This window comes from Emys orbicularis, chromosome 1, assembly GCF_028017835.1.
Source record: "Emys orbicularis isolate rEmyOrb1 chromosome 1, rEmyOrb1.hap1, whole genome shotgun sequence".
Classification (NCBI taxonomy): Eukaryota; Metazoa; Chordata; order Testudines; family Emydidae; genus Emys; species Emys orbicularis.
The window spans coordinates 253,210,799-253,237,174 of NC_088683.1; the positions used below are offsets into that span (position 1 = coordinate 253,210,799).

A 26,376-nucleotide genomic window follows, 5' to 3' on the forward strand; every position below is an offset into this window, starting at 1 on the left:
GCTACCATAGTGAGCAAAACTAGGCTAATTACTCTCTTTCAGATAAAGTTATTAAAATCACTGCCTGCATCTCTTGAAATTCTTTTGACTAGCATGTGTTATCTGTGTGAAAGTCTTGACTAACAGTCAACTACAAAGGATATAATTGTTGGTGTCTGAAATACACACATTTTAAAATTATACCACCTACAATTTTGAACAGTAATCACAGTGCAATTATTCGCAGGCAGTTCATTTTAGAAAATGTCACCGATGGGTCCTACAAATACAAAATCCAATCCTGAGTATACAAATATACACAAAGACTTGACCTAATGGCCACGACATTAGCAAATTGGACTCACCCTTGCATGTTACTAATAGATAAGGTTGTTTTACACTATGATTTACACTGCCTGGAATGAAGAGTTCATAGATTTTAAGGCCAGGAGGGACCATTACAATCATCTAGTCTGAACTCCTATATAATACAGGCCGCAGAATTTCACTTGGTGATTCCTGCATTTATCCCAACTTGTGGTTGAACTAGATTATATCTTTTAGAGATGCCTACTCCGGATTTAGAACACTGCAAGTATTGTAAAATTTGATATCATTTGAAGGACCCTTCCAATAGCTAATTCCCCACACCTAAAATTTTGCCTGGTGTCCACTTTAAACTTTTCTGACTTCAACTTCAAGCCACTAAACCTTGGTATGCCTTTATCTGAGACATTAAGGAACCCTTTAGTATCATATCTTCTGTTTACATTGGTAATTATAGATTGTGATCAAGTTGCCTCTTAATCTTCTCTTCAATAAAATAAACTGATTGAATTTTTAGTTTCTCATTGTAAGGTTGGTTTCCAAACCAAAAATTATTCTCTGAATCCTCTTCACTTTTTTAACATCCTTTAAAAAAAAATATGGACACCAGAATTGCACACAATATTCCAGCAGTGGTTCACTCATGCCAGATTCCAAAGTAATATCACCTCTCTAATCCTACTCAACATTCCCTTGTTAACACAACCAAATATTAGCTCTTTTATGACACAGTATCACACTGGGAGCTCATGTTCTGGCTACCTTGTTTGTTGATTGCAGAACTAAAATGAAAATGGTTATCAATAATTACCAGGTTATACAATATATAATATGGAGATATACCTATCTCATAGAACTGGAAGGGACCTTGAAAGGTCATTGAGCCCAGTCCCCTGCCTTCACAGCAGGACCAAGGACCATCCCGGACAGATTTTTCCCCCAGATCCCTAAATGGCCCCCTCAAGGATTGAACTCACAACCCTGGGTTTAGCAGGCCAATGCTCAAACCACTATGGATGGACTGAACTGCCTATACACAGATATGAAGTGGGAGCTTTGGAGATGAGTAATGAAGACGCACATGTGAGTGGATAAAGCCACACTTGCAGGAGATAGTTTGCTTAATAATTTCCTTTTACAGATTCCTCTGACATGGACTATTTCTTCCTGTTATCACCACTCTCCTCCTTTCTTTACCTTCTGAAAAGCACCTCCTGAAATACCTCCTTCTGAGAGAACAAGAAAAAACCTTCAGTCATCCCTGAGTCTGAGAGTCTCATGAGAAAGTCGCTTTCTGGTTACCCTGAGAATAAGATCAACAGGAGAAAGAAATACTATGGAGAATTTAGTAAGTTGTTTTAAGTACGTATCTTCAATATACGTCCTTTACCAGTACTGTACTAAATAGGTTTAATGTCAAATTGGGATTTTGTATATTAACAAGAAAGATTGGTTTTCTTATGAAAGGATTGTTTGTATCAATTCTAAATCTGAAATGGCCTAAAAAGTACCATGAAACACTGGTTTGCTCACAACTACTCCAATTACTACTCCACTTGGTTAGGTAGACACAACCAAAAATGCTGAAAGTGAGTGACTGGTGAAATGTTGTTAGTGTGTCAACTCATGTGTTGGTGCTACTGTTAATGGTAAGAGAGCATATGGAACAATTCTAGTAATACACCTCGTAACATGCAATGTATTGATATTACCACACTCACATAAGGATTATATGCACTGAAAACTGTGTGTGAAGCTATCGTTCCAATATCATGGTGATTTGTAATATGCATCAGGCCATTAGTGGAACTCTAAATCTAAATTTTACTCCCCACATCACTGCCTTGATAATCCATAATTTTACAGCACCCAAGCATGCTATGCACTTTAAAGAGCAAAAAGCTAGGGGGGAAATCCTGGCTCTACTGAAGTCTGAGAGTGTTTTGCCATTGACTTCAGTGGGGCCAGGATTTGAGCCAAGGTTCTTTTCCTAAATAGCTTTATCTAATTTTAGACGCGAGTGTGAGAGTTCTGGACAGTATTATATTTATTCATTAATTGATGTGATTAGAGCAATTATGGATACATGATTAGGACCTGCCTGTGGTAATGTAAGGAGAGATTTTAACAGCCTGGCAAAGTGCCAAGGCCACGGCCAGTAACTGGAATATCGACTGCAATGCTTATTGCCAAAAACAGTTAAACTAGTAGGCCTTTGCAGCAATCTTAGCATAACTAGGCAGGCCAGGAGGGGAGCGGAAGTGATGACGAGAATTGAGCATGACCCTGCGCCATCCTGTTGGGCTTTCTTTTAAACTGCTGAAGTATGCAGTTTTGAAAGACAGGAAGTCTATCTATACTTCTGGTGTGTGTGTGTGCGTGCATGTGTGTGACTGAAGAAACACAGCTGTACAACCAATTGCTTGAAACTTCTTGCTTCAGCTGCGTTTTCAGCAGTTATTGGTGACTGACAAGCAGTGAGACACTTAAAAGCATAAAAAGGGGAAAAGGTCTGTGTTGGGTGCACTCTTCATGAACACATCTCAATATCCCCAGCAGCAGACAGAAGGTTGGTCACCAGAAATCTGTTGCACTTGAAGGACCCTCCAGACTTTTGAGGTAACTATTGATTTTTGGGGGGTGCTAACCTGTTGCTTGTGTGTATGTGCTTGAGACTAAAATAAAGTGGAAGTTGTAAGTGAAAGTTGTCTTGTGTTGTACTGCTTGTGCCAACCATCTATGGACATGCTGTGCTATGGATGTGCTGTGCCCTCATTGATTTATTTTCTGACATTGCCTCGCAGAATATAGTTACCAAGAGCTGTGGATTCAGAAAACCCTGGGTAACAGTAACAGAGCCAAAGTGGATGTCTAAAAAGGAAGCATCTTTTTGCCAAAAGAAGAAAGCTATTTAGGTGAAAGATGCCAGAGTACATATTTTGCGCCCCAGGACACAAATAGTTGCAATGGATGCATTCCAAAGCCTCAAAAATGACTGAGGTATTGGCTATGGCTTTTGGAAATAGACATCCTTACAAAGTGTTTAAATTTTCAAGACTTCAGAAATCACTTTTCCATCCTTGGAAAGAAAACATGGCAAGATAAAAAAAAAGGGGCTTTAAGTTTTCCTCTGATTAGTGGAGGGAATTCAGACCGATTTATTCCTCACCGTGTAGTGAAAAAGAAAAAAGAAGTGGCATAGCTCAAGTTGCTGAAAGCATGCTGGGGCTTATCTGATAAATGCCCTGTATTTGTTTGATCCACACTTTTAGTGATCACTTCAAGATAAAATGTCTCATGAATCAAGAGAAGCGGAAACTATTTCTCTGTACACTGCCAAAAAGACTAAAATCCCTGCTTTTCAATGGTGAGAAATGGTGTAATGTATTCTAGTGCTGGTGGTGCAACAAGACATTAGGCCTTGCTATCACATCACCTCAGTTTTCTTTTTTGTATGGCAAGGGAAGTGATTAGCAATGTTCATAGAGCCAAACCCAGGTTAGTGAGTGGCGTGGTGTGAGCCTGAGATGCTAGTGGCAAATGATCGAAGTGGGCATTGATTTAAAACGTGGTCCATAGTCACATTATGAATTGTCTCATCTTCCACAGGCGTAAGAGATGACAGCATCTGCTAAGTGATGTTCTGAAATGGTTCAATGTGGGCCATTGTTTCCAGGATAGGTTGAAGCCTGGAAGTTTTTCTGTGAGATCAGCAATCAGGTGTTTGTTTGGAACATGAGCATTATCCCAGTATGCCTCAGCTTTAAGAACTTAAGCCTGATCCCCAAAAAGCTTGCAAGATTTCAGGGGTGTCTTTGGAAGGTTCTGGAGGTTGTCATGAATTGGTAAGTTCAGGTTGGCCATGGTTCACTTGCACTTGTGAGCTGTCTCTCTCTCCGGACCAAGGGTGCGGTTGTACATGCCCAAAGTGGCCAACCATTGAACAACAGTATGGTTCAGTGCTAATCCTCACTGTGGCATTAAGCTGCATGGCCAGAGATTTGTTACGTGAGCTGCCTGCCCAGACTGGTGCGCAGTATTCAGAGATCAGGTATACCAACACTAGAGTCAATGTGCATCTTCATAGATTATAAAGCCTCAAAAGACCTGTGATGGGGTGCCTGCCTCACACTGGGCTCTAAGGGGTTAATAGAGCCCTAGGGAGGCTGTGCAGGAGGCAGCAAATCAGAGAAGGGCTGAAGGGAGCAGCCAATCAGGGTCCAGTAGGCCCATAATAAAAGGGAGCAGCAGGGCAGAGAAGAGCAGTTCTCTGCTGGGAGCCCAGGGAGGAAGGACTGTCTCTGGAGGGCTGAGAGAACTGCCAGCACCTTGGACAGAGCAGTGCTGCGAGCAGGAACCAGGGGAGCGAGAGACAGCTCCTGGCTGGCTGCTGGGATTTGCAGGCTGAGGTCCCAAGGCAAGGACAAAGAGGATGCTGGGGCTACAAGGAAGTGGCCAGACAATTCGCTGCAGTAACCACTAAGAGGAGTGGCTGGACAGAGGACTGCAGGTCCCCTGGAAGGGCTGTGTCACTGAAGAGGACGCTGCGGTCCTTGGAGAGACCTAGAGTGGGTCCTAGAGCAGGAGAGATGGCAGCAAGGCACCACCCGAAGAGGGTGCATGACCATGCAGAGCTAATTCCCAGGACAGCCAGCAGGAGGCACCAGAGTGCTGAATGAACCCTGTTACAGGACCACTCTGATCTTCTAGTCTGATTTCCTCCATATCACTGGCCAGATGTAGGACTTCCCTGAATTAATTCCTGTTTGATTTAGAGCACATTTGTTAGAGAAACATCCAATCTTGATTTAAAAATTGCCCATGATGAAGAATGCACCACAACTCTTGGTAAGTGGCTCCAGTGGATAGACAGTAATGCGCCCAACACTGGGCTCTTACTCACAACCCTGAGATTAAGAGTCTCATGCGCTACCAACTGAGCCAGCTGGGCACCCTTGAGTTAATTGGGCACCTTAAGGTCCAGTGTTGAGTATGGCAGAGCCGTACAAAGGCTTTCAGAAAATTTTTTGATCTGAGTCAATGCATCACCACCTTCCCTCCTGTATCAGGATCAATAATTAGGATGGCTAACTGCCTGCTCTAAGGAGAGGGCATGTCTGCTGTAGCACAGCCATCCCACTTGGCCTGTGATCCACCTAGCCCGCCCTTGGAAATTAAACTCATTTTCATTGCTAATATGAATTAAATGTGATCCTTCACATAACTTTGGCAGTTTTCAGTATTTGTTAGTACTTACTTTTGACATGATGCATAATCCACAATAATTCTTCTCTGGAATCCTAATATAAAGTGTAATTTTACAGTGCTGAAACTTACTGTGCTCAGAGTGCTCACACCCGAGTGAGAAAGTTGCAGCGCTATAAAGTGCCAGTGTAGACAAGCCCTAATTTTGATAATTACTGAGTAATTATACTTAGTGTTACTAATTACAATGTAGTTCTATTAGCAATTTAATCAACTATTTTCATTCTCCTTAAATTTTATCTCTAGGCTGCTTATGAATACTGAAACCAACTCAATTTGTGCATTAACAAACAAGGATTACAGAAACAAGTGCAGTGCATAAAAACAAAACAGGAAGCGCATTACAAAAAAAGCTGTGTTCACAATATATTTATTCAACATGTGTTTGCTTATCTATTTGAAACCCATGTTCTTTAATCTTTATTTTGTAAACCTCATCTTTTCCATTTAGTTGTCTCTATCCTTCCACCCACTATTTAGTTTTTGCCCAGTGAGTAGGTCTGATAAAACTTAAGCAATAAGTAATTATTCTCTGGGGCTAGCCACAAACCTTCTAGATATATTGAAGGATGACAAACAATTCTGTAATACTAAATATCTTGATATGATAATCATTACATCCAATCTCTTCCAATATATTTGTAGGGAAGTTAGGAATACAGAAATTGTGATTTCTAATTAGAGAATGGAGGTATCCTGAGGCAATTTGGAAGCTATCACTTCACATAAAATAAGGTAAGACTGGATGATTACTTATTAGCACTGCACTTGTGAAACTACATAGAGTTTTAATCTAGCACCGACAAGTAATACTGCTCCGCCAATTAAACAGAATCACAAGTAGAAAGGACAATTTAATTGGTATGAAAATGTGGGTTTAAAAAGGAAGATTAATGATCTTGTTTCAGACCTTGTGAATTTCTAGACTTCAGGCCACCAAGCAGTAGAATTTATTTTTTAATTGTAAAAAGAAGAAATCAGACCCTAACCACACTACATCTTTCAAACAGAGTCAAGGAAAGTGCAAAACTAAGTATTTAACCTAGTTTACATTAATAAAACAATGATTTTGTATAGTTTCACAACAGTACAGAAGAAAATATTTGATTCACATTATGTGGGGAAATGGAAAACAAATTCGGAAAACAAATTCGGAACAGTTTTCAACTTAAACTGGTGTAGTTGGGATCTGCATAATCATATTAGTGTGAGAGAGGGCAGGGCTCGAACCCAGGCCTATAGGCAGTGCTCAGGCTGTGGCTGCCACACAGCAGCTCATCCAAACCAGAGAAGAAGGGGCCTAGCAAAGCTCTAGCTCACAAAGGGCCCCACCCATGAAACTAGGGTAACCAGATGTCCTGATTTTATAGGGACAGTCCCGATTTTTGGTCTTTTTCTTATATAGGCTCCTATTACTCCCCCCCCCCCCATCCCGATTTTTCTCACTTGCTGTCTGGTCACCCTACATGAAGCTCCTGATTGGGGGAAGACATCCAGCCCCACTGATTGGCTGGGACCCAGTACTTAAATCAGAAAGAGGCACAGAAAGTTGATCCAAGCAGCTAGGTGAATCCCGAGCTAGCTGCTACTACAGACCCTGCCTATATGGCCTGACTCCTACCTTCCTTATTCCAGACACCCATCTGTTCCCAGTTCCTGCTTCGCTCCAAGTTCCTGCTCCTATGACCTATCCCTGATGCTGATTCTGGCTTTGACCCCTGGCTTGACTTGTGACTCTGCCTCCAGCTCTGACCTTTGGCTTGGCACCTGACCCTATCTCTGAGCCCTGGCTTGATTCTGCACTTCGGTTCCAGCGCCTGACTTACCATTAGGCATGACTGCCCACACCTCGCTTCCTATAATTGTGGGGAGTCCTACACAACCTCACAGTTCCCATCATAATTCAAGAGACTTGAGCGCAGGCCGAGTGGCAATTTCCAAACAAAACCAGGAAGTGAACAATGCATTCTAGTGTACATGTAGCGGAAAAAAGCCAGAAAGGATATTTTCCTCCTGCCCTGAGTAGTGGATAAAAAACATGCTTGCTGAGATTCTGGGAAGTGCAGATGTCACTGAACCTCATAAATTAGAGCCTCAGATTACTGCTGTAAGTAGTTGTGAACAGACATTAAAAAACTGATTGGACACATTACAAAAGTGCAGTTTTTATTAGAATGGCGCATTTAAACATATGATTTTAAACACTAAGACATACCTATCTGCACGTGACTGTGCTTAAGAGTTTGACTCTGCATGGTTTGAATATCTGCAGGTACTCCAGAGCAGTTACAAACATTTGTAACACACCAGCAGCATGTCTGTTTATATTTTTGAGTTTAACCAATCTGTGTTTCTCCTGACCCATTACAAAAAGAGCAGAAAACATTTAAAAATTACTACAAAAGTGAATCACCTCTGTGCAAGAATAATAGTCACAGCAGTAGGCACAGTCATTGCAGGGCTGAGAGCTCATTCTATCACATTGTGAACTTTATCTAACATGCTCTAAAACAAAAGTCGCCTTCACACAATCCTAAACCATATAAAACGCTCAGAAAAAACTTCCAGTGAGTAAGGTGCAACAGTAAAGAAACCATGTGTCAGAGCAGCATCTGTTTTTCCTCTGAGAACATATTATCATGCGAGATCTCGTGCTCACATACTCAGTTACCAAATTCTTGCTTTTGTGCAATATCAACTCCTGCTCTGAGCAGGGGGTTGGACTAGATGACCTCCTGAGGTCCCTTCCAACCCTGATATTCTATGATTCTATGATCAAATGGCATTTTAAAGTGAGGATGCTGGGGCAGTGATAAGGCAGGGAAAAATCAGTGCATACAAGACTGCCTTTTTACAGAAAGGGCTACCAGAAGGTAAGTGTTAGCTGCCACCATCTGTTACCCAGAAACAAATCACTGAATTGGTATTTAATATTAATGTTATATTAACTCCCAGGGGCCAAAATGGCAACCAAGACTCCCTTGTGCAAACAGAGAAAGACAGTATATGTCCCAAAGTTTACAGTTTAAAACACCATATGAAGGATAGAGAGAATTAAACTAACACTTGAATATGTATTAAAAACAAAAATGATATTTAGTGACAGTTGATCTGTGAAGGTCAGACCCATCAAGCCAAAACCTTAAAAATATGGAAACAAACAGAACATGGAAGCTAAAGAAAGGGAAAAAGTCTGTGCATTCTTTCCACCTTCACATTGCCTATAACGCTGTCAATAACAAACTCCATTACAATACCTAACTATTATATAACGCTTTTCATCTGTGCCTCCATAAGGCTTTCACTTCTAGCTCCAACAGATACCCAAAAGCGGTATGTACTCCAACTTCACCAAACGGGCACTCTAAGACAAAACCTTAATACTGACTTCATATGCTTTTATATCAACAGACTGACATCTGACCGTTATACAGTCCATGCATTTGGAGAGTTATTCTGCCTTTGCACTGCTAGGTCACTTAAGACTCTGCCTCCTCTTTCCTAGCTAACCATCTTTCTCCTGGTCTCCAGAGGTATATGGTAATCTCTCTTGTTGCCCCAGAAGTGAGTAATAGCTCTCACACTGCCAGATTTGTCATCAAATGGAAATCTGATGGGTTTAAGGGTTCAATATTTTCCATCATTACTAAGAAATTATAAAATGATCTAGAAAGAAACACTGATGCTTAATTAATACTTGAGCGATCAACACATGACCAGCATCAATGTTCCCAGAGTGTTTTACAATTCTTGCAAAAGGAATAGAAAGAAAAGTGAGACAATCCAGTGGGAAAATGGCCAAAAGAAGCAAAGAGAATAAGGTCAGAAATTGCATCAATCCACTTTTCATTAAACCACCACAAAAATTCAAATAATGCTCAAAATTTATATTCTACATATTGATTTTTGCTATTTCAATGAAATTACTACTAAACAAAGGTTTAAAGCTCCTGCTAAAACTACACTCTCTAACAGAACCTTAGCTAGGGAGCAGCTACCACTGCATCATAGTATTAGCTCTCTTTTAATTTATAGTTACAGACTTTCTCCAACCGCACAATCATTAAACATTGCCTGGTTTCTTATAGATGCCCCCGTCAGAGACGACTCAGTGATTTTAGGTGGAGAAACTAGTAGCCTTTCTATTAGGCCAGGGAACCCGTTCTATGCATAAAGCACAAGATGTTTGCTTAAGAAGCATAAACAGAAGGTTGAGACCATTGCCATCACTGATAGAGTGGAGGGGGAGGCGTGATAAAGAGTGCGGACTTGTCTACACTTAAAACACTACAGTGGCACAGCTGCACCACGGCAGCTGTGACACTATCTACACCAGTGATACTCAGACCTCAGTAGTTCAGGAGTCAAATTAGCAATCAACATTACCCAAAAGTGCCACTGTAGTGTGAATTCATGGTTTCATTTATTATAGTACTATATATATTCATATATTCATATTTAAACAGTATGATGGGAAATATTTAGGTTTTTATTTTTATATACATACACACACACACACACACACACACACTCACTCTCTCTCACAGCAAAATGACCAAGTATTATTTTATCAACTACAATTATCAACATAATAAAAGCATCCTGACTGGTTAAGAATTAAACCACATCGTGTTTTAATATCATGTGTTGCAAAGAGCTGCAGGAGATGGCTCAAAGAGCCACTTGCAACTCATGAGCCTAAGTCTGTCTATCACTGATGCATACTGACAGGAGGGACTCTCCCCAAGAGGCGGTAGCTAGGTTGATGGAAGTATTCTTCTGACAATCTAGCGCTGTCTACATGGGGATTTAGCTCAGCTTAACTACAGTGCTTGGGGTGTGGATTTTTCACACCCCTGACTGACAGTTAAACTGACCTAATTTTCTAGCGTACACCAGACCTTGGTAAGTAGGGAGAAGAGAATTGTGAAGGGCCCTATGGATAAGAACATGGAGCTTAAACTTTAGATGGAGGAAGAGGAACAGCCCGCAGAGAGATTCAAAGGAAGGTATGATATAGTCAGATGATCTTAGGTTGAGTTCCTTTGTACTAAAGGAACAAAAGAAAAGGATGCAAAAGCTTTAGAAGGATATCTACAATAAGCAATGAGAATTTGCTCAACACCACACACAGATGATGGAAAATGAAATATCAAAGCGGAGAAAAAATAAAGGAGAATTTTTTGAAAAGCGAGGCTGACACACCACTCTGGAGAGATTACAGTCTAAGGTGTAACAAATTAAATCTCATGTTTGTACCTGCTGCACAAGAGGGACATCTCAAGGCTAGCCACTTCTACTAGTCTGCATCCTTAAAGGCAAAATACCTTTATTCAAGGGGAAAAAGTCAAACTTGTCCACACCAGCAAAAAGTAAACCTGTTTTTACAGTGCTAGTAAAACATCCACACTGCTCCTCAGGAAGCCAGTCCAATTAGGCTTCAAAATGCATGGAAACATGCGACAAGGCTAGGCAGTATTCCTTGAGTCTTCACTGACCTGGAATAAGCTACAGGAAGGATCTAAGATAGCTACTCCAAAGACAGATTGCTTATCATGAGTTTTCATTTAATGCATGTGTACACAGCACAGAGTCCTGCAAACCTTTACTACCAAACGTATTGATTACTACCATGTATAGTCCTATTACATTAATAAACAGTAATAGCTTGCAGATTGGGTCATAAGTAGAGCCCTACCAAATTCACGGTCCATTTCGGTCAATTTCACGGTAATAGGATTTTAAAAATCATAAATTTCATGATTTCAGCTATTTAAATCTGAAATTTCACAGTGTTGTAACATTAGGGGTCCTGAGCCAAAAAAGAATAGTGTGTGGGGGGGGAGGGGGTTGCAAGGTTATTGTGGTGGGGGTTGTGGTACTGAAGGCAGAGCCACCGCCAGGAGCAGCGCAGAAGTAAGGATGGCATGGTATGGTATCACCACCCTTACTTCTGCGCTGCTGCTGGCGGGGCACTGCTTCAGAGATGGGCACCTGGCTAACAGCTGCCGTTCTCTGGTCGCCCAGCTCTGAAGGCAGCGCAGAAGTAAGGGTGGCAATACCACGACCCCCCTAAAATAACCTTGTGACCTCCGTGCAACTTCCCTTTGGGTCGGGACCCCCAATTTGAGAAACGCTGGTCTCCCCCGTAAAATCTGTATAGTATAGGGTAAAAGTGCACAAAAGACCACATTTCACGGGGGGAGACCAGATTTCACGGTCTGTGACACGTTTTTTATGGCCATGAATTTGGTAGGGCCATAGTCACAGGACTGCAGTGCTACAAGTATATTACTGTATGTACCATGTAATTGCAGAGGATTCAGCATGTTACATGGGCAAGAACTCATAGCAGGATAAAACCTGTTCCAGGTAGATATAACAGTTATCAAAGCCCATTTTTACAAGCCATCATGGAAAGGCCTGTGCTGAAGATAATTACAAAACACACCCATCACCTCAATTGCTACTGCTATTTTCATTTTATAGCTTACAAGATAAACTTGTAGAGCAAAGCAGACAAGATCCTTTATTCTCTTTCTGATCCATAACATGACTGGGTTCTGCTACATCATCTGTGCTAGGATACTGGATCACAGAGGTAAGTTAGAATGGCATGAATGTTTTTACCATGTTTAAGTCACAGCCTATATGTTTTAAAATAATGTTTAGAATTTACTTATTGTAAGGGTTTGAAATATTCAGTATAATGCATTAAAATTGGTTTCCTTTGCCACCTTAATATAAAAATGCCAAACAACTAAAATCAAAACCATAACAAAAACCCAAACATTAGAGAGCGCCATGCATTACAAATTAAAGGGCACTCTATAGCTTTTCAGCTTTATACACTATTTGAACAACTAAATAAGAAAAAATTCATGCACATAAAAGTTAATATTGGTTAATGAAGAGAAGCACACCCTTAACCATCATCTTTTTCCTTTATAAAAAGGAAAGCTAATAAATCATGTTACAAATACCTCATAAAATTCATCTTTATTCTAGTGCTAAGTTACTGATTTAATTTGTTTGAAATAATTGTTAAATGGTAAACCATGCAAATCTTTCAGAGAGACTATAATTATAGCAGCATATTTTCAAGTCTTTTACCAAAAGGGCATGGGCGGCCAACCTGTGGCTCCAGAACCACATGCAGCTCCTTGCATAGGCGCTGACTACGAGGCTGGAGCTACAGATGCTAACTTTCCAATGTGCTGTGGGGTGCTCACTGCTCAACCCCCTGCTCTGTCCCAGGTCCTGCCACCACTCCACCCCTTCCCCTGAGCCTGCCATGCCCTCGCTCCTCCCCTCTCCCCACCAGAGCCTCCCGAGCACTGCAAAACCGCTGATTGCAGTGGACGGGAGGCGTGGGGAGGGAGGGGGAGGCACGGATTGCGGGGCTGCCAGTGGGTGGGAGGTGCTGGGGGCGGGAGGCGGCAGCGGATGGGGGGCTGCTGATGTATTACTGTGGCTCTTTGGCAATGTTCACTGGTAAATTCTGGCTCCTTCTCAGGCTCAGGTTGGCCCCCCCTGCAAAAGGGATTTAAAATATGTTGCCCATATCAAACTAGTACTAGGGTAACTTGTTGATTTAGATTTCCAGTGTGTTCATCAAGCTGCTCCAAGATAATCATTAAGGTCCTGATCGGCAAAGCACTTTCTTGGAGAGCGTTGCTCACTTGAAACATCACAAAAGATGGAAGCAATAAAACTTCCATGTTAAAGAAAACAGATTTTGCAATTGCAAGAATTCCCTTACTCAAGACATCCTCTACCTCCCTCCACCCCTAACATATACATTTATTCATTCCAGTTTTGTTCTGCATTTGTTCTCAGCAAGTAGAGCAAGGCCACTGAATTTGATAGTCAAATACCTGCTTCATGTAGGCATAGCACATTGTTTCCGCAACTCTCTTTCCTTCATCGTAGCAGGCCCTAGGTCCTATGGGGTTCACGTGGCCCCAGTAATCTTCATTTTGAGGGTGAACCTCAGGATCTAGGGAGAGAAACAACACTTGAATGACTTTCTCTTTCTAGTAACAGGAAGAGGGAATGTAACTCCTTTTATATACGGCTCTTTTGATAGAGCTTGTTTTAGTATGTACAGTGTTAATCAATTTTTCTTCAAATTATCTAATTTTTAAATATTAAACTCCAACATCTTTCACTCCAATAGATTCATCAAATAGAATCCCAAAGGGATAACTATTAAGGACAATCTGAGAATCTATAAAATCCCCAAATTGAGCGTATTAAACAAAGCAGCCTCCTCGATGGATGTGTCTCCTCATAAGAACCATTACTCATGGCAGGCTGAGTTGAATGTTTGTCTGGAAATGGACCTTAAAGATGGAATAACTCTAGATGCAAAACCAAGATTCTGATCTAAGATAATTGAATAGAGAGATTATAGGTTATTTAGAGTTCATTGGCAATTTCTATTTAGTTTGCAAAAGGAGCTAAGACATTTTGGCATTCAAAAAAGAGCTGGGGGGAAAAGGAGGCAGGAGGTGGAAATCTAGACATGCCATAAAGAATCTGGTTTGGTGAAGGTCTGAGGCAGCCCCACAAACAAAAATGGTATGTGCGTGCCTTGTTCTTCTCTCAGCCTGATACTCTGGGACCAGCAAGTGGCACAGAGAAGTTACTTTTTCAGCCAAGATGATTCTGAGTAGACAAAGGAGAGGCAGCGGAGCACAAGAAAGGGCAAGGTGCTTTATTGAGAGTTAGTTTAAATTTCCCTCTATACCCCTTACAAAAAAAGTTACAACACGTTGCTCTGGCTCGCTTTCAGCCTTGTCTGTGTCCCTGTGACCCACTGGTATGATACACTTGGAGGTGTAGGCCAGGTGCAAATAGTGGTTGATGGTGGCAGCATTCTTAAGAGTTGCTGAGCAACAGCTGTGACAAGAGAAAAGAGAACCCTTTGATGCTACTGGAGAGTCATACCTGCCTTCCCATCACCTCCAATACATGCTGAAATACAAATATGAGGAGGCCAGGACAAACAACATTAAAAACATTCAGCTGAGTCATATATAATAGACAGCTGTCAATACCATCACCGCCACCAATGAATATTTAATACAGTGTCAGAATCTCCTTCATGCCACTTACAAGTTCCATGAAGATTTTGTTGCCTCCCCTCCAACCTTTCCTAGTAAGCAACCATTCATCTCTTGAATTAACAGTCGTAAAAACAGATTCTTGCTGGCATGCCCAGAGGTAAATTCTCTTTTTACAACTCTTAGACTAGTATTCCAGCCTGGATGAAAGGTATCCCCGCTCTGGAAACATCTTTTTCCTTTTTACTGATAACTATTTATATTGAATATTAAACACACACTTTAGATTGCCTTCCCCTAGTTTCTTTGGTGACCTGTGAAAAGTTACCCATAAATCCCAGAATGCTTAGCACTGCTCAGCAGTAAGAGGTATAACCAAGGAAGAAAAACTGGAATGTTACAGATCACAATTCTTATTCTGATCTTCAAGTACAAATAGATCACAACATGATCATCAGTTGTGCCCAGTTCTCTCCAGGTTCTTATTACCCCGATAGAGCAGCATGACTGAAAGTGGAAACAATTTCATTTGGATAGGTAATATGATTGTTTACGTATGCAGAGACTGAAAGTTAGTTCTCTCCAAGACTTATTGCTTTCTGGACACTACTGTTCTGGATCATAAGAGCCATGCTCCAGCAGAGACCAGCACAGACCCCGAGGCTTCTACTGTCTAATATAAATGGTCCTAAGAGTTTTACAGACCAATATCCAATTCATTCATTTTAAATAACCAGGAGGTGGAGATCTAGACATGCCATAAAGAATCTGGTTTGGTGAAGGTGGGGGAACAGCCCCACAAACAAAAATGGTGCGCGTGCCTTGTTCTTCTCTGAGCCTGATACTCTGAGGACAGCAAGTGGCACAGAGAGGCTATTTTTTCAGCCAAGATTTATTCAATTTAAAAATGAAGGTTAGTAATATTTGAAAGTTAGTGCGCAAATGGTATTAATCATTCCTCTCTAGAGCTGGCTGGCAGACAGTGAGACTGAACCGTAGCTTCTTGGAAGAAATCTGGTCAGTTCCAGATTTGCTGTAAGCATTCAAGAAAACCATGTTCTGGGACATCACATATACTGAAAATAAATAGTTGCACTGACACTGCTCATAGGAGCATAATTCCCCCCCCCCCCCATTTGTGGCCTGGATTTCAAACTTTCCTTTTTAAAAAAATGTTAAGACACTACCAAATAATGGCTTATAATTAGAATGCCTCCTCCGCCAGGAGCTACATACAGCTTTGCCTTTGTCATGCTATAACTTTTTGATGCTTTTTATAAAGGACACTGTATAAAAAGAAATTTTGCATTGCATTTATAGTTCCAAACTAAGGTTCTAACTGATTAAAACTGTCCTCTATGGCCAATTCTCATGGGAAATTTAATTTTTTTTCATAACCTCCCTGAAGGCAGATACTGATGTCAAATATACTCAGCCATAATTCACAGAGCACATCAAAAGACAATGGTTCACGAATCTTTGCATATTATAGACTAAGACAGGATTTTCAAAAGTATCCAAGTGACTTATGAGAAAATGCCAGACTGAAAGTCAATGAAACTTGTGGTCCTAAGTCATTTCATTGCTTTTAAAATGGAGACCACAGCATGGATTACTTTCTCCTCTCCTCCCTTCTCAAGGTCCAAGCCCAGTTCCACACCATCCCTGCTTCAACAATAGAGCTTGATTCCATAAAGAAAAATTATATTTAGGGCAGGATAAAATAGACATGATATCATTGTTTTATTACAACATCCATTTTATCTGTGCTGTGTTTTCCTCCTCCCTGGGTTTAAAGTTTGCATATATTACCAAATTCCTATTGTTATCCTGCTGTCCCACTGCTCTACTTTTTCTAGGCCACTGAGTTTTAGTTCTGTTCCCCTGTATGTTTGCTACCACTCTAATTTTTAAGCTGTTCTTAGATTCTATCATGGTTAAATTCATGCCAAATGAAACATGTGACAGTGAAAAGACACCAGATATTTTAGTTGATCATAAAAGCTTGTGGAAACCCTAAGGAGGTCCCGGACTGTGTTCAAGTTACAGTGCAGCTTTAATTCATGCAGATGCTTCAGTACTCTGACAGAAGCAACTCTGCCAGTCATCTGGAAGCACCCTGCAGAGCACAGTTTGAGAACCTCTGTAGGAAGTGGAAACAGCTAGAGGACGTTTTCAAGGGGTTTATTCTGCCAAGGACTCAAAAACAATAACTCTTTTCCATTTAGTTAAACCTACTATATGAAGACAGTAGATCCCTTTGCCTGACTGGATTTTATACATAACAAAGTCTGACAATCTGTGTTCCTTTAAATTTTCCCCTGCAGCAATCAGATTGCTGGGGAGAGATGCTGCTCCGGAACTGGTATGTTTGGTCTGCCTGTAGCAATGTTCCATCTTCCGGAAGAGAGAATATGGTTTCCTGTTCAGTTAGGAAGTGTCTCTTGGCCCAGCGCTTTCCCCGTGTAGGAACTGACCCTTGCATAAAAATAGGGAGGCAGAAATGTGAGGTGAGACAGAGTCATGCCATTTGCAGTGACTGCCTCGTCATTGGTGGAGTTCTTGCTTGTGATATTTGTGGTGCACCTGCCTGCCTAAAGTTATTCCATCCAAAAAGTAAACCTGAGGGGAGTAAAAAGAGCACACCTCATTCTTTCCGTCTAGAGGAAGAGGGGAGAAGTTAGGAACTTTTTAATGAAAAGGTCTTTAGAGTGCTCAGCTATTAGCAACATCATGCTGCTTGCTGTGTTAGTTAGATCAGCTCAATGCTGAAAATGCCTGTAGTAACTGGTAACCCATCTATACTAATGCTCCCAATAATGCTAGTACTAGCGGAGTAGAACTGGTGTTCACAACACAGGGAAATTTTTAGAAAGTTTATCTAGCACCAGCAAGGCCAATCATGGTCCCTGATGTTACCAAAGAGCATTTTGTTGCATCTGCACTAGTTAAATAATTCTCGACATGATTTAAAGAGGGGAAGGCAGGAAGTAGCTAGGGGCTCATTGCGGATAGTGATGTTGTCAGTAGGTCATTTTCCAATGGAGACAGACCTTTTCTTTGTATGCTCTTATAGAGCTGGGCGTGTGGCTTGTTCAGCACTGAACACACACCATTGCTGCTGATTAATCATCATCATAATCCAGTTTCCAAACAGTCCGGGGAACAAGAGTCAAACCTGCTGCCTGTTTTCCTCCAATGCATTCCTGCTATGGCCTCTGGAGTCTAAGAGTTGAACATGTAGAAACTTCCACTAAGACCCCTTTATTACAAAGAATGCTAACATTCTCTTATAGGTCAACTCTTACACACAGCATTTAGGGCCTGATTTTCATTTACACTTGGGTTGCTTTATTCCGCTCTGGCAGTGCAAAGGGGCCTTAAAGTGAAGATTACCGTCTACATTTTAAATATTAAGATGAAAGCTAACAAGTCCAAGTATGACAACTACGCAAATACTTGATGCTGCCATACACCATCCATAGAAGTTATTGTAAATCTTCCTTGATCAGTCACACCATAGATACTCCAGCTATGCTCATGTCTTACCTCCATACACCTCAGAGGTGGAGGCCAGCAGAAGCCGTGCTCCAACACGTTTTGCTAATCCTAAACATTGAGAAAAAGGAAACAGTGAATTTTAGCAAATACAAAAGACTTTCAGTTATGTTCATTGCTTTATTTAGACCCCACTTTGTCTAAGGAAGAAGAGAATTCAGGGCTTCCCTAATCAGTTTTTTTTCAGATCTAGCCTCTCTTCTTCCAAGTCTCCAGTACCCAAGTTCAAGCTGGAAGGAACACGACTGAGCTTTTCTGCAGCTACTCACACCACACAGCTGGCGGACTGTCAGATCTTACGTACACTTATTTCATGGATTGAAAGTTACACTGAACTAAAGTGCAGGACTTTCTTCCATAGATCACAAGGTCAGAAGGGACAATTGTGATCATCTGCTACTCTGACCTCCTGCATAACACAAGGCCATAGGACTTCCCTGAATTAATTCCTGTTTGAACTAAAGAATATATTTTAGGACAACAACCAGTCTTGATTTAAAAATTGCCAGTGATGGAGAATCCACCAGAGCCCTTGGTACGTTGTTCTAATGGATAATCACCCTCCTATTAAAAATTTGCTATATTAAGTCCGGGATTGGGGCCAAAAAAGTACTGCTAGCCTGAAGGAATAGCTACTGTTTTACGGTCTGATATCCTGTGAACCACAAGAGTTAGAAACATCAATAGGAAGCTGGGTGGGAGCTAAGTGGAGCTATGTGGTTAATGAGAAAAAAAGTGTGTCATATTCCCCATGTAAGTTCATTAGACCTTTGTAGCCCCTCTTGAAACTGAACGTAGTGGGCCTGATTCTGCCCAGCGTAAGGGAGGCTTTGCACTGCTCTGCTGGCATATTGACCCTCAAGATGGCAGAGCTAGTGATAGAAATTTTTCCCTGGCTGGGGGACCATTTGATGGCACAGAACTGAGACAGTAGCTTTTAAGCCGTCTTCTTTCCTGAACTGTGCCCAGTGCAGCATTTCCTGGTTGGGGAAAAGAAGTGGGGCCAGAGGGTCCCCATGTCTCAGCAAACCCCCACTACTTCAAAAAATCCCAGGGGCCATTGGCAACCAGTGCAAGCTAAAGCAGTGACAACTGGATCGAGATTAGGATGTAAAGGGGTGGATAACAAAAAAGGCTTGAAGCCACTTTGATGCCTCCATACCCCCTGACTCTCAGCTGCACTAAATACAAATTAATATAGCTGAGAATTTGTCCCTGACACTGTATATGACCTCAGCAGCAGCATAGGACTCTCAGAATTGGCCGGGGGAGAGATCACCACAATGGGAGGTACCAATACTATGGAGTTATTGCAATTCTACACACTTTAACACTCATTGTACTGAAATGGAATCAGCTGTCACTCTGAACACAGGGATGCTTCACAGTCACTGAGACACAACAGCAGTCTTTCCCCCAAAGTTGCACTCTGATTGTGTGCCTGATTTGCATAATTGCTTCATAGATATTACTCAATAATTGGGCCATGACTATGGAAATCCTTGTACTCTAGTTGGCTCCTAAACTCAAGATTTTCATGCTGTTTGTAAATGGTCTCAGCTGAAATACTGAAATGTTCACATGAAGAGGTAAACATCCTAGAAGAAAAAGGGGCTTTCAAGGAAGATTAATTTTTTTCTTTGATTTTTGACTCATTCCCCCTTCTTCTCATCCCTCGCCGAACTCTTCCTTCCCTTGTGCCAGATACGCAAGGCTCTTTCTTGGCCTTAGAATAGCTGTCAGTATTTGTGTTTACGTTAGGAAAATATTAGCTCTTCCTTTCCAATTCTGTTTTTAATCCAACATGAACAAAGATATAAAGGAGTTATTCTGAGACAGAGAATGAAGGGGAAAAAAGCGTACCTTTTTTACCCTAAAACCACTTTCTTTCAATACTAGCGAGAGTTCTGTTTGCAGATTTTACAATCATTTAAATACTGAATTTAAAATTTTAGTGGAACAGCAATTTGAACTTTCTTGCTAGCTTGCTAGTAAACAAACTGGGCTAATGAATTCAGTCTTACGTGGTACAATGGACAGAATCACCTCAGTGCAGATGGCTCTGCTCCAGATTCTGCCAGGTACTTAAACATGTGCGTTGCTCTAAAAATACAAATAGTCCCTTTGATTTTTCATAATCGACTTTAATGGAGCTACTCATGTGCCTTTCATTAAGCCTGTGCTTAAGTATATTGGTGGAACTAGGCCTTAAAGCTTAAGTGGAACACAACTGTGAGTCCAACAGTTGTTAGCAGTTCTGGGTATTTCAAGCAAAATGAATGCAGTAAGAAGAGGAAGAAAAAAAAAAGATTTCAACTCACCTAACATGTTTAATGTCCCAATAGTGTTGGTCTTTAATGTCTTGATAGGATTATACATGTAATTTGGAGGGGAAGCAGGAGATGCAAGATGATAGATCTGGTCCACTGTGAGATAATGGAGAAAAAAAATCCCAATATAATAAACTAAATGAAAAAAGCAGCAGGGCTGCAGGAAGCTACCACTGCAATGAATGCCGTATTATCAAACTCTTCACCTTCCGTATCTCTGTCTCCTAACTTCAAACCCTAGTTCTTAACACATTGTTATCTACAGAGATCATACATGTAAATCCATAGTAAAAACGGCAAAATACATTTAGAATTAAACAGATTAAGATTTTTAATCATAGCAACACTGTTAGCACTTGTTAACACAGATCTATAGCTGTTCCTGGTGTGTTTGCAGAATGCATAGCCTACAACTAAAACATTTTACTTCTGCCAGCACTGCACAGCCAATGCACAATAACTGCAGAAGAGCAAGCTGTTCTTTATTCTGCCTCTTATGCCATCAAGTTTTCAAGATAACTTCCAGTTTCAGACGGTTTCTGATGATATAACAAGCAAAAATAGCAGCTCAACTTTCAGATACTAGGAGCCGCCTTTGGTTTTACTGGTTAGAATAGAAAAATAAATAAATTCTTGTTTCGACTTGTAAACTGTTTAAATTTCATAGTGGCGCATCATTAGTCATTCACATCATGTTTATATTCTGATAAGGCTTTTCTCACAGTGTGGTTAACTGTCAATTTTTGCCTTTGTTTCATTAGGGTCAAAATTACATTAATCTTCCTTATTGTACCTAGGAAGTGCACTTCATATGGGACAGTACAATCCTTTATAAACCCCATTTCCAAAACATGCAATGTTAGTTGTTTCTGGTAAGGTGGGTCAAGAGACTTATATAGATTAGATATGCATGCATGCTTCTGCTCATCTTAGGCTATTTGACCACAGTTCTGAATAGTGAAGAGTGAAAGTGATGCAGCTGGATTCCACACAGCCCGTACATATTCATGGTTTTTGTGTGATGGGTATTGGAATCCCTCTATATCAGAGAATCCTTCTATATCAGAGAAGTCGGTACCTATTCATTTCAGAAATTGTAAGAGAATAGCCAGCTCAGGAGAGAAAGTATAATAGAAGCACAAGTCAAAGGAACTGAAGGAAACCTATAACTAGTTGTGCAATACAGCAAAAACTGTCATACATGACCATTCAAGGGACCAACATAGAGGCAAGTGATTTTCCTACAGAAATGGAACAAGGATACTTTGGGTGATCTCTTAAGACAAGGTGTTGCCTAATAAGGTTACAGGTTTCACTGAATGAAACAGGAGTTTGAAGACTGCAGCTGATGGAAAAAATGGTTGTTAGCAATAAAACAAAGAATGTTGAGCCTTAACTGAAGAGGCCTGTGAAACCCAACGTGAATGATTCAACAAAATCAGGTTAACAAACTATTCATAATGTAGCACATAGAGAGCAGAAAGATATTTTTCTAGTGTCTCTCACCACAGTATGTCCAGAGCACCCTGTATCCTTTTCTTGTTTAAAAAAAGGAGACTGTGTGTACCAGAGGATGCCAAAAATTAAATGGAAGGAGTTCAATTTGGACATGAAAAAAACAGATCTCCTACAAGGACACCTAAGAAAACACTTAAAGGTTATTTAAGAAGGGATAAAACAAAAAGGGTGCCATGCCTTTTTTGCTTCTTCATGATGTGTAAAGCAAAGCTTAATTTTTAAAAAAAAACCTGCTTGTTTTTAAACCTTAAAATATCAGAAGGATCCAGTCTGGTCCCTGTTTTGCTGATGATCTAACGGTGTGATGCTATGATGTAAAGCTGTCAATCTTTACCTGTAGGGTAACGATGTTAAAGCTCCAACAGGGCTCTTCTTTAAATTGTTTAGTCAGGTGTTTATACGAGACAGGTGATAGCAAAAAACACCACTTCAAAATAAAATGCACTCTTTGCACAGTGCATAAATCTCACTCCCCGCTCATTCAGGTTTAACTTCCATGACATCTGCAACATCACTGACTTAGTTATCCACTGAATCTTCAAGCAAAAATTGGGTAGACAAACCCTGATTTTCAATTAAAATAATAAAAAAAAGCAGAACACACTTTTCTAGGCATTCTTCATATGTCGTAAGCAACAAAAGACGGCACACAGCCATTTCACCACTCCTTCCCTTCAAAACAATGGCGAAGATGCAAACTTAGAGCCAGTTCACAATCCCTTTTCAATCCATAGTACTGCTGTGCCTCACAGGCACCTCACACCGGAAGTCTGACCATAGGCAATGTTTCACAGGGACCAGGGGTCACTCAATGAAATTAATATGCAGCAGTTTTGAAACAAACATAAGAAAGTACTTCTTCACACAACACAGTCAATCTGTGGAACTCATTGCCAGGGGATGTTGTGAAGGCAAAAAGTATAACTGTATTAAAAAAAATAGGTAAGTTCATGGAAGATAGCCATTGATGGTTAGCCAAGATGGTCAGGGATGCAATCCTATGCTCTGCATGTCCTTAAACCTCTGATTGCCAGAAGCTGGTGCTGAGCAATGAGTGATGGATCAATCAACAATTGTCTTGTTCTGTTCATTCCCTCTGAAGCATCAGGCACTGACCACTGTCGGAAGACAGGCTACTAGACTAGATGGACCATTGGTATGGCTCGGTATGGCAGTTATGTCCAATTACCAACTCAAGCCCAACAATTCTAGTATAGAATTAGCCATTTTACTGCCATATTAACGGATAAAAGGTCTCATTTAAATATAGCTACCTGTTTAAAGAGTATAAGTTGCATAGCTAATTTTGTTCTACCACTGCATGACTGATGTCAAACAAGCTTACAAACTAAAAGGCCAGAATATAAAACCTGGTAGCTGAGGTTGAGAGAGACAATGTCAAAATGAGGGACAAAGTGAGTGAGACAGTATATTTTATTGGACCAACTTCTGTTGGTGAGAGAGAAAAGCTTTTGAGCTACAAAGAGCTCTTCTTAAAACCACAAGCCCTCTAGAAATAGGATACTCTTATTTTTTCCATGACAGCAGCACAAAAGTATCCATTGTTCTGATAAGTTCCTCTGGAAGCTACCGTACTATAAATTGTTTATTAATCACAAATACAAAATGTTAGGGAAATATACATGCTTTTATTTCTAACACACAAATCAATGCCAAAAACAACCCTGCAACAAGTTAGTGCATTTCCATAGTGCAGGAAAAAATTCAGAGGGGAAACAGGTATAAGGTTTAAGTTTCACTTACTACTTTAAAACACTATGTTAAAAATGACAAGGGTATTTAATATACATAATTATTTTAAGCCAAGTTTAATTAAATCACAGTGATTTTGCTGATTCTTATTTTTGTGGCAGACAGGTCCCAAATTTTGAGAGGATTTGCAAGTCCCCTATTATCAGGGCTTTAGATACATAATCTCCCCATAACCCTTACAGCCCAAAGACTAGTTTTGCCATTTCATACGAAGATTACTTTGTGATATTTTAGTGAATTATCTGCCACAATGACACATTTTTAAAGCCATTTTTGTCATCCAGATAAACGTTATTACTACTGAATGATATTCTATTGGATGACCAATGTGCATGTTTCTGAAAAGACCTCACTGGAATTTCCTACATGTAACAGCTAGTACAAATTTAACATTATAATGGCACATTGATATTTAGAACAGTGGTCCATTAAGAGTGAACATTCCTTCCTTGGCATGAGTGAAGATATATTTGAGCTGATACTTATCCATAACTGTTATATAAATGCTAACAAAAAAGCAACCGTATGCAAGAATCAAAAACCTCCTTTCAATTACTCAATCTCATTCCAGACAGAAAACAAGTGCAACAGAAGCATACACAGAGATGGGTCTGGGAAAGCAATGTCTCCGTTTTTTAATCCCTTCCTCTCTGAGTCTTTTTCTCCAGTTGTTAGCTGCTGCAGCACCACAGGAAAATGTGGACCAGAAGAAGAAACACAGCCCTGAATGGTTTGTCCTATTAACTGCTTCACTTGCCAGAGAAGAGGGAATGTTTCAGCACCTGGGTACAACGTACAGTGCTTCTTTTGCAGACGGACAGTGACAATATTATGCAAGGACTTAGAAAGGCCAGGGCTAGCAGGTGGAAAGGTGATGGAGTATTCGCCATGGGACAGATGGTTGCCTTATCAGGTCGGATGGATAGGAAAGCAGCCAGCTCCAGGCCCTCTCCAAAACATTTAAAGATGCAGGCAACTGAACCATTTTAGAGGGGAAAGGGTAAAAGCAATTTGTGGATGCCACTCACATACTGTAATGCAAGTGACCAAACAGGCGCACAATCTCAGCATCGTAAAACAAATAAGGCTGCCTCTCTAGTTCCGTTTTCCTTCTTTCAAGCACTTCAGTATTTAAACATGGTTTCTATCCTTTCCCTAAGATGCTCGTTTTCCATGACTGCAAGCTGGACCTAGACTGTAGTCACAGGAGTACATATTACAAATGCAGCAAACACTCTGCATTTGTCATGCTCTTATATGACAAGCTCGATATCGCAGGTCAATTACGCAATATACCAAGCCAAGCTGGTAATTGTGGTACTATAAGCAGATGCAACATTAAAGTGTGCATGCTCATGTATATGCAAGCACTGAAGTACCCAAGTAAGAGCGATAAAAGAACAGTGAAAGAGCTATCCAAAAGAATGGCAGGTGTTTGCTGTTGACTCACTCTTAGCAGGTGTGGGAACCTGGCTGGGTACCCTGAACATGAAAGATGGAAGTGGATCACCAGCCAGAAGAAACTAGGGACAGATTGGTCAGAAGGCAGGAAATCTAGGCCGTCAACTCTGGGAAAAGGGCTTAGGCTAGAGTTTACATGTTTACGATCTATGGGTTACTTTGGGAAATTAATTTAAGTAATTTATAGTGATTATTAAAACAGACACTATGAAAACTGAAAGGGCATGTCATTTCAGATGCCCAAGGTTTCTTCACATGCACACAGGAGAGTCTTTCGAAGAATGAAATAAGTGTAAATGATTAAAAGTTATAAATGTATTAAGCTGATTTTAAAAAGAGCAGCTAAATTAAATGCAAACTTAGACTTCACACAAAAGTTACACCTGATTAACCAAAATCATTTTTCAAATCAGTACCAGCCAGGTGTAATTAATTTAAGTTTCTATAGAACAGGGTTTGCATCATTTAAACTAAACCATTTTTTTTTTAAACAGCTTTAGTTGAAACGGTGCAACTTGTGTATTTAGACACCACCTTTGTTTAAGAACAGCCAAAATACCCCCAAAGCCCAAATTCTCCTTAGGAGTTACAGTAGAATCGTATTACAAGGCCCTATGTGGGAAAACCCAATTTTAAATTGTTGGAGCTAAATGATCATTATATCCAAAACAATGAACTTCTCAAATCAGAATTGTGCTGAAAAGCAAAAAGATTCCACCTTAAAAGGAAAGAGTTGTATAGGGTGTTTTAATGCTCACGTGCATCAATGAGGTTCTGTAACTGGTGCACCCACAAGCTTTACCTGTAGCCAACAGGCCACAAAAAGTGCGAGGTTCTATAACATCTTTGAAAACCAAAAGGAAATAGTAGTTCTTCAAATCTGATTCTTAAAAAGTCACCTTCTCAACCTGAAATCTGGTCAATTTAAAAAGTAAGTCAGAACTAGTTTGAGGTACCTACACATGCCTATATGCCCTTGTCAAGTTAGTAGTTTTAATGATTAAATGCTTTCATTTGCCTCTCCCCCTGCTGCAGTGTTAAAGACCCACACAAAGAACAGTGGAACTTATTTAACAGAGCAAACAGTGAAACTGACT

At 40.5% G+C, this 26,376-nt stretch overlaps 1 protein-coding gene across 1 annotated transcript in view; it reads right to left on the bottom strand.

Annotated features, from left to right (window-relative positions):
• UXS1 (UDP-glucuronate decarboxylase 1) overlaps window positions 1–26,376 on the bottom strand; it is a 104,444-nt gene that overhangs the window by 26,498 nt on the left and 51,570 nt on the right. Inside the window, exons 7-9 of the mRNA XM_065400699.1 lie at window positions 20,519–20,623; window positions 18,189–18,248; window positions 13,449–13,570 (exon numbers count right to left, since the gene is read on the bottom strand). Of these exons, the coding sequence (XP_065256771.1) occupies window positions 13,449–13,570; window positions 18,189–18,248; window positions 20,519–20,623 (287 nt within the window). The remainder of the gene's footprint in view (window positions 1–13,448; window positions 13,571–18,188; window positions 18,249–20,518; window positions 20,624–26,376) is intronic.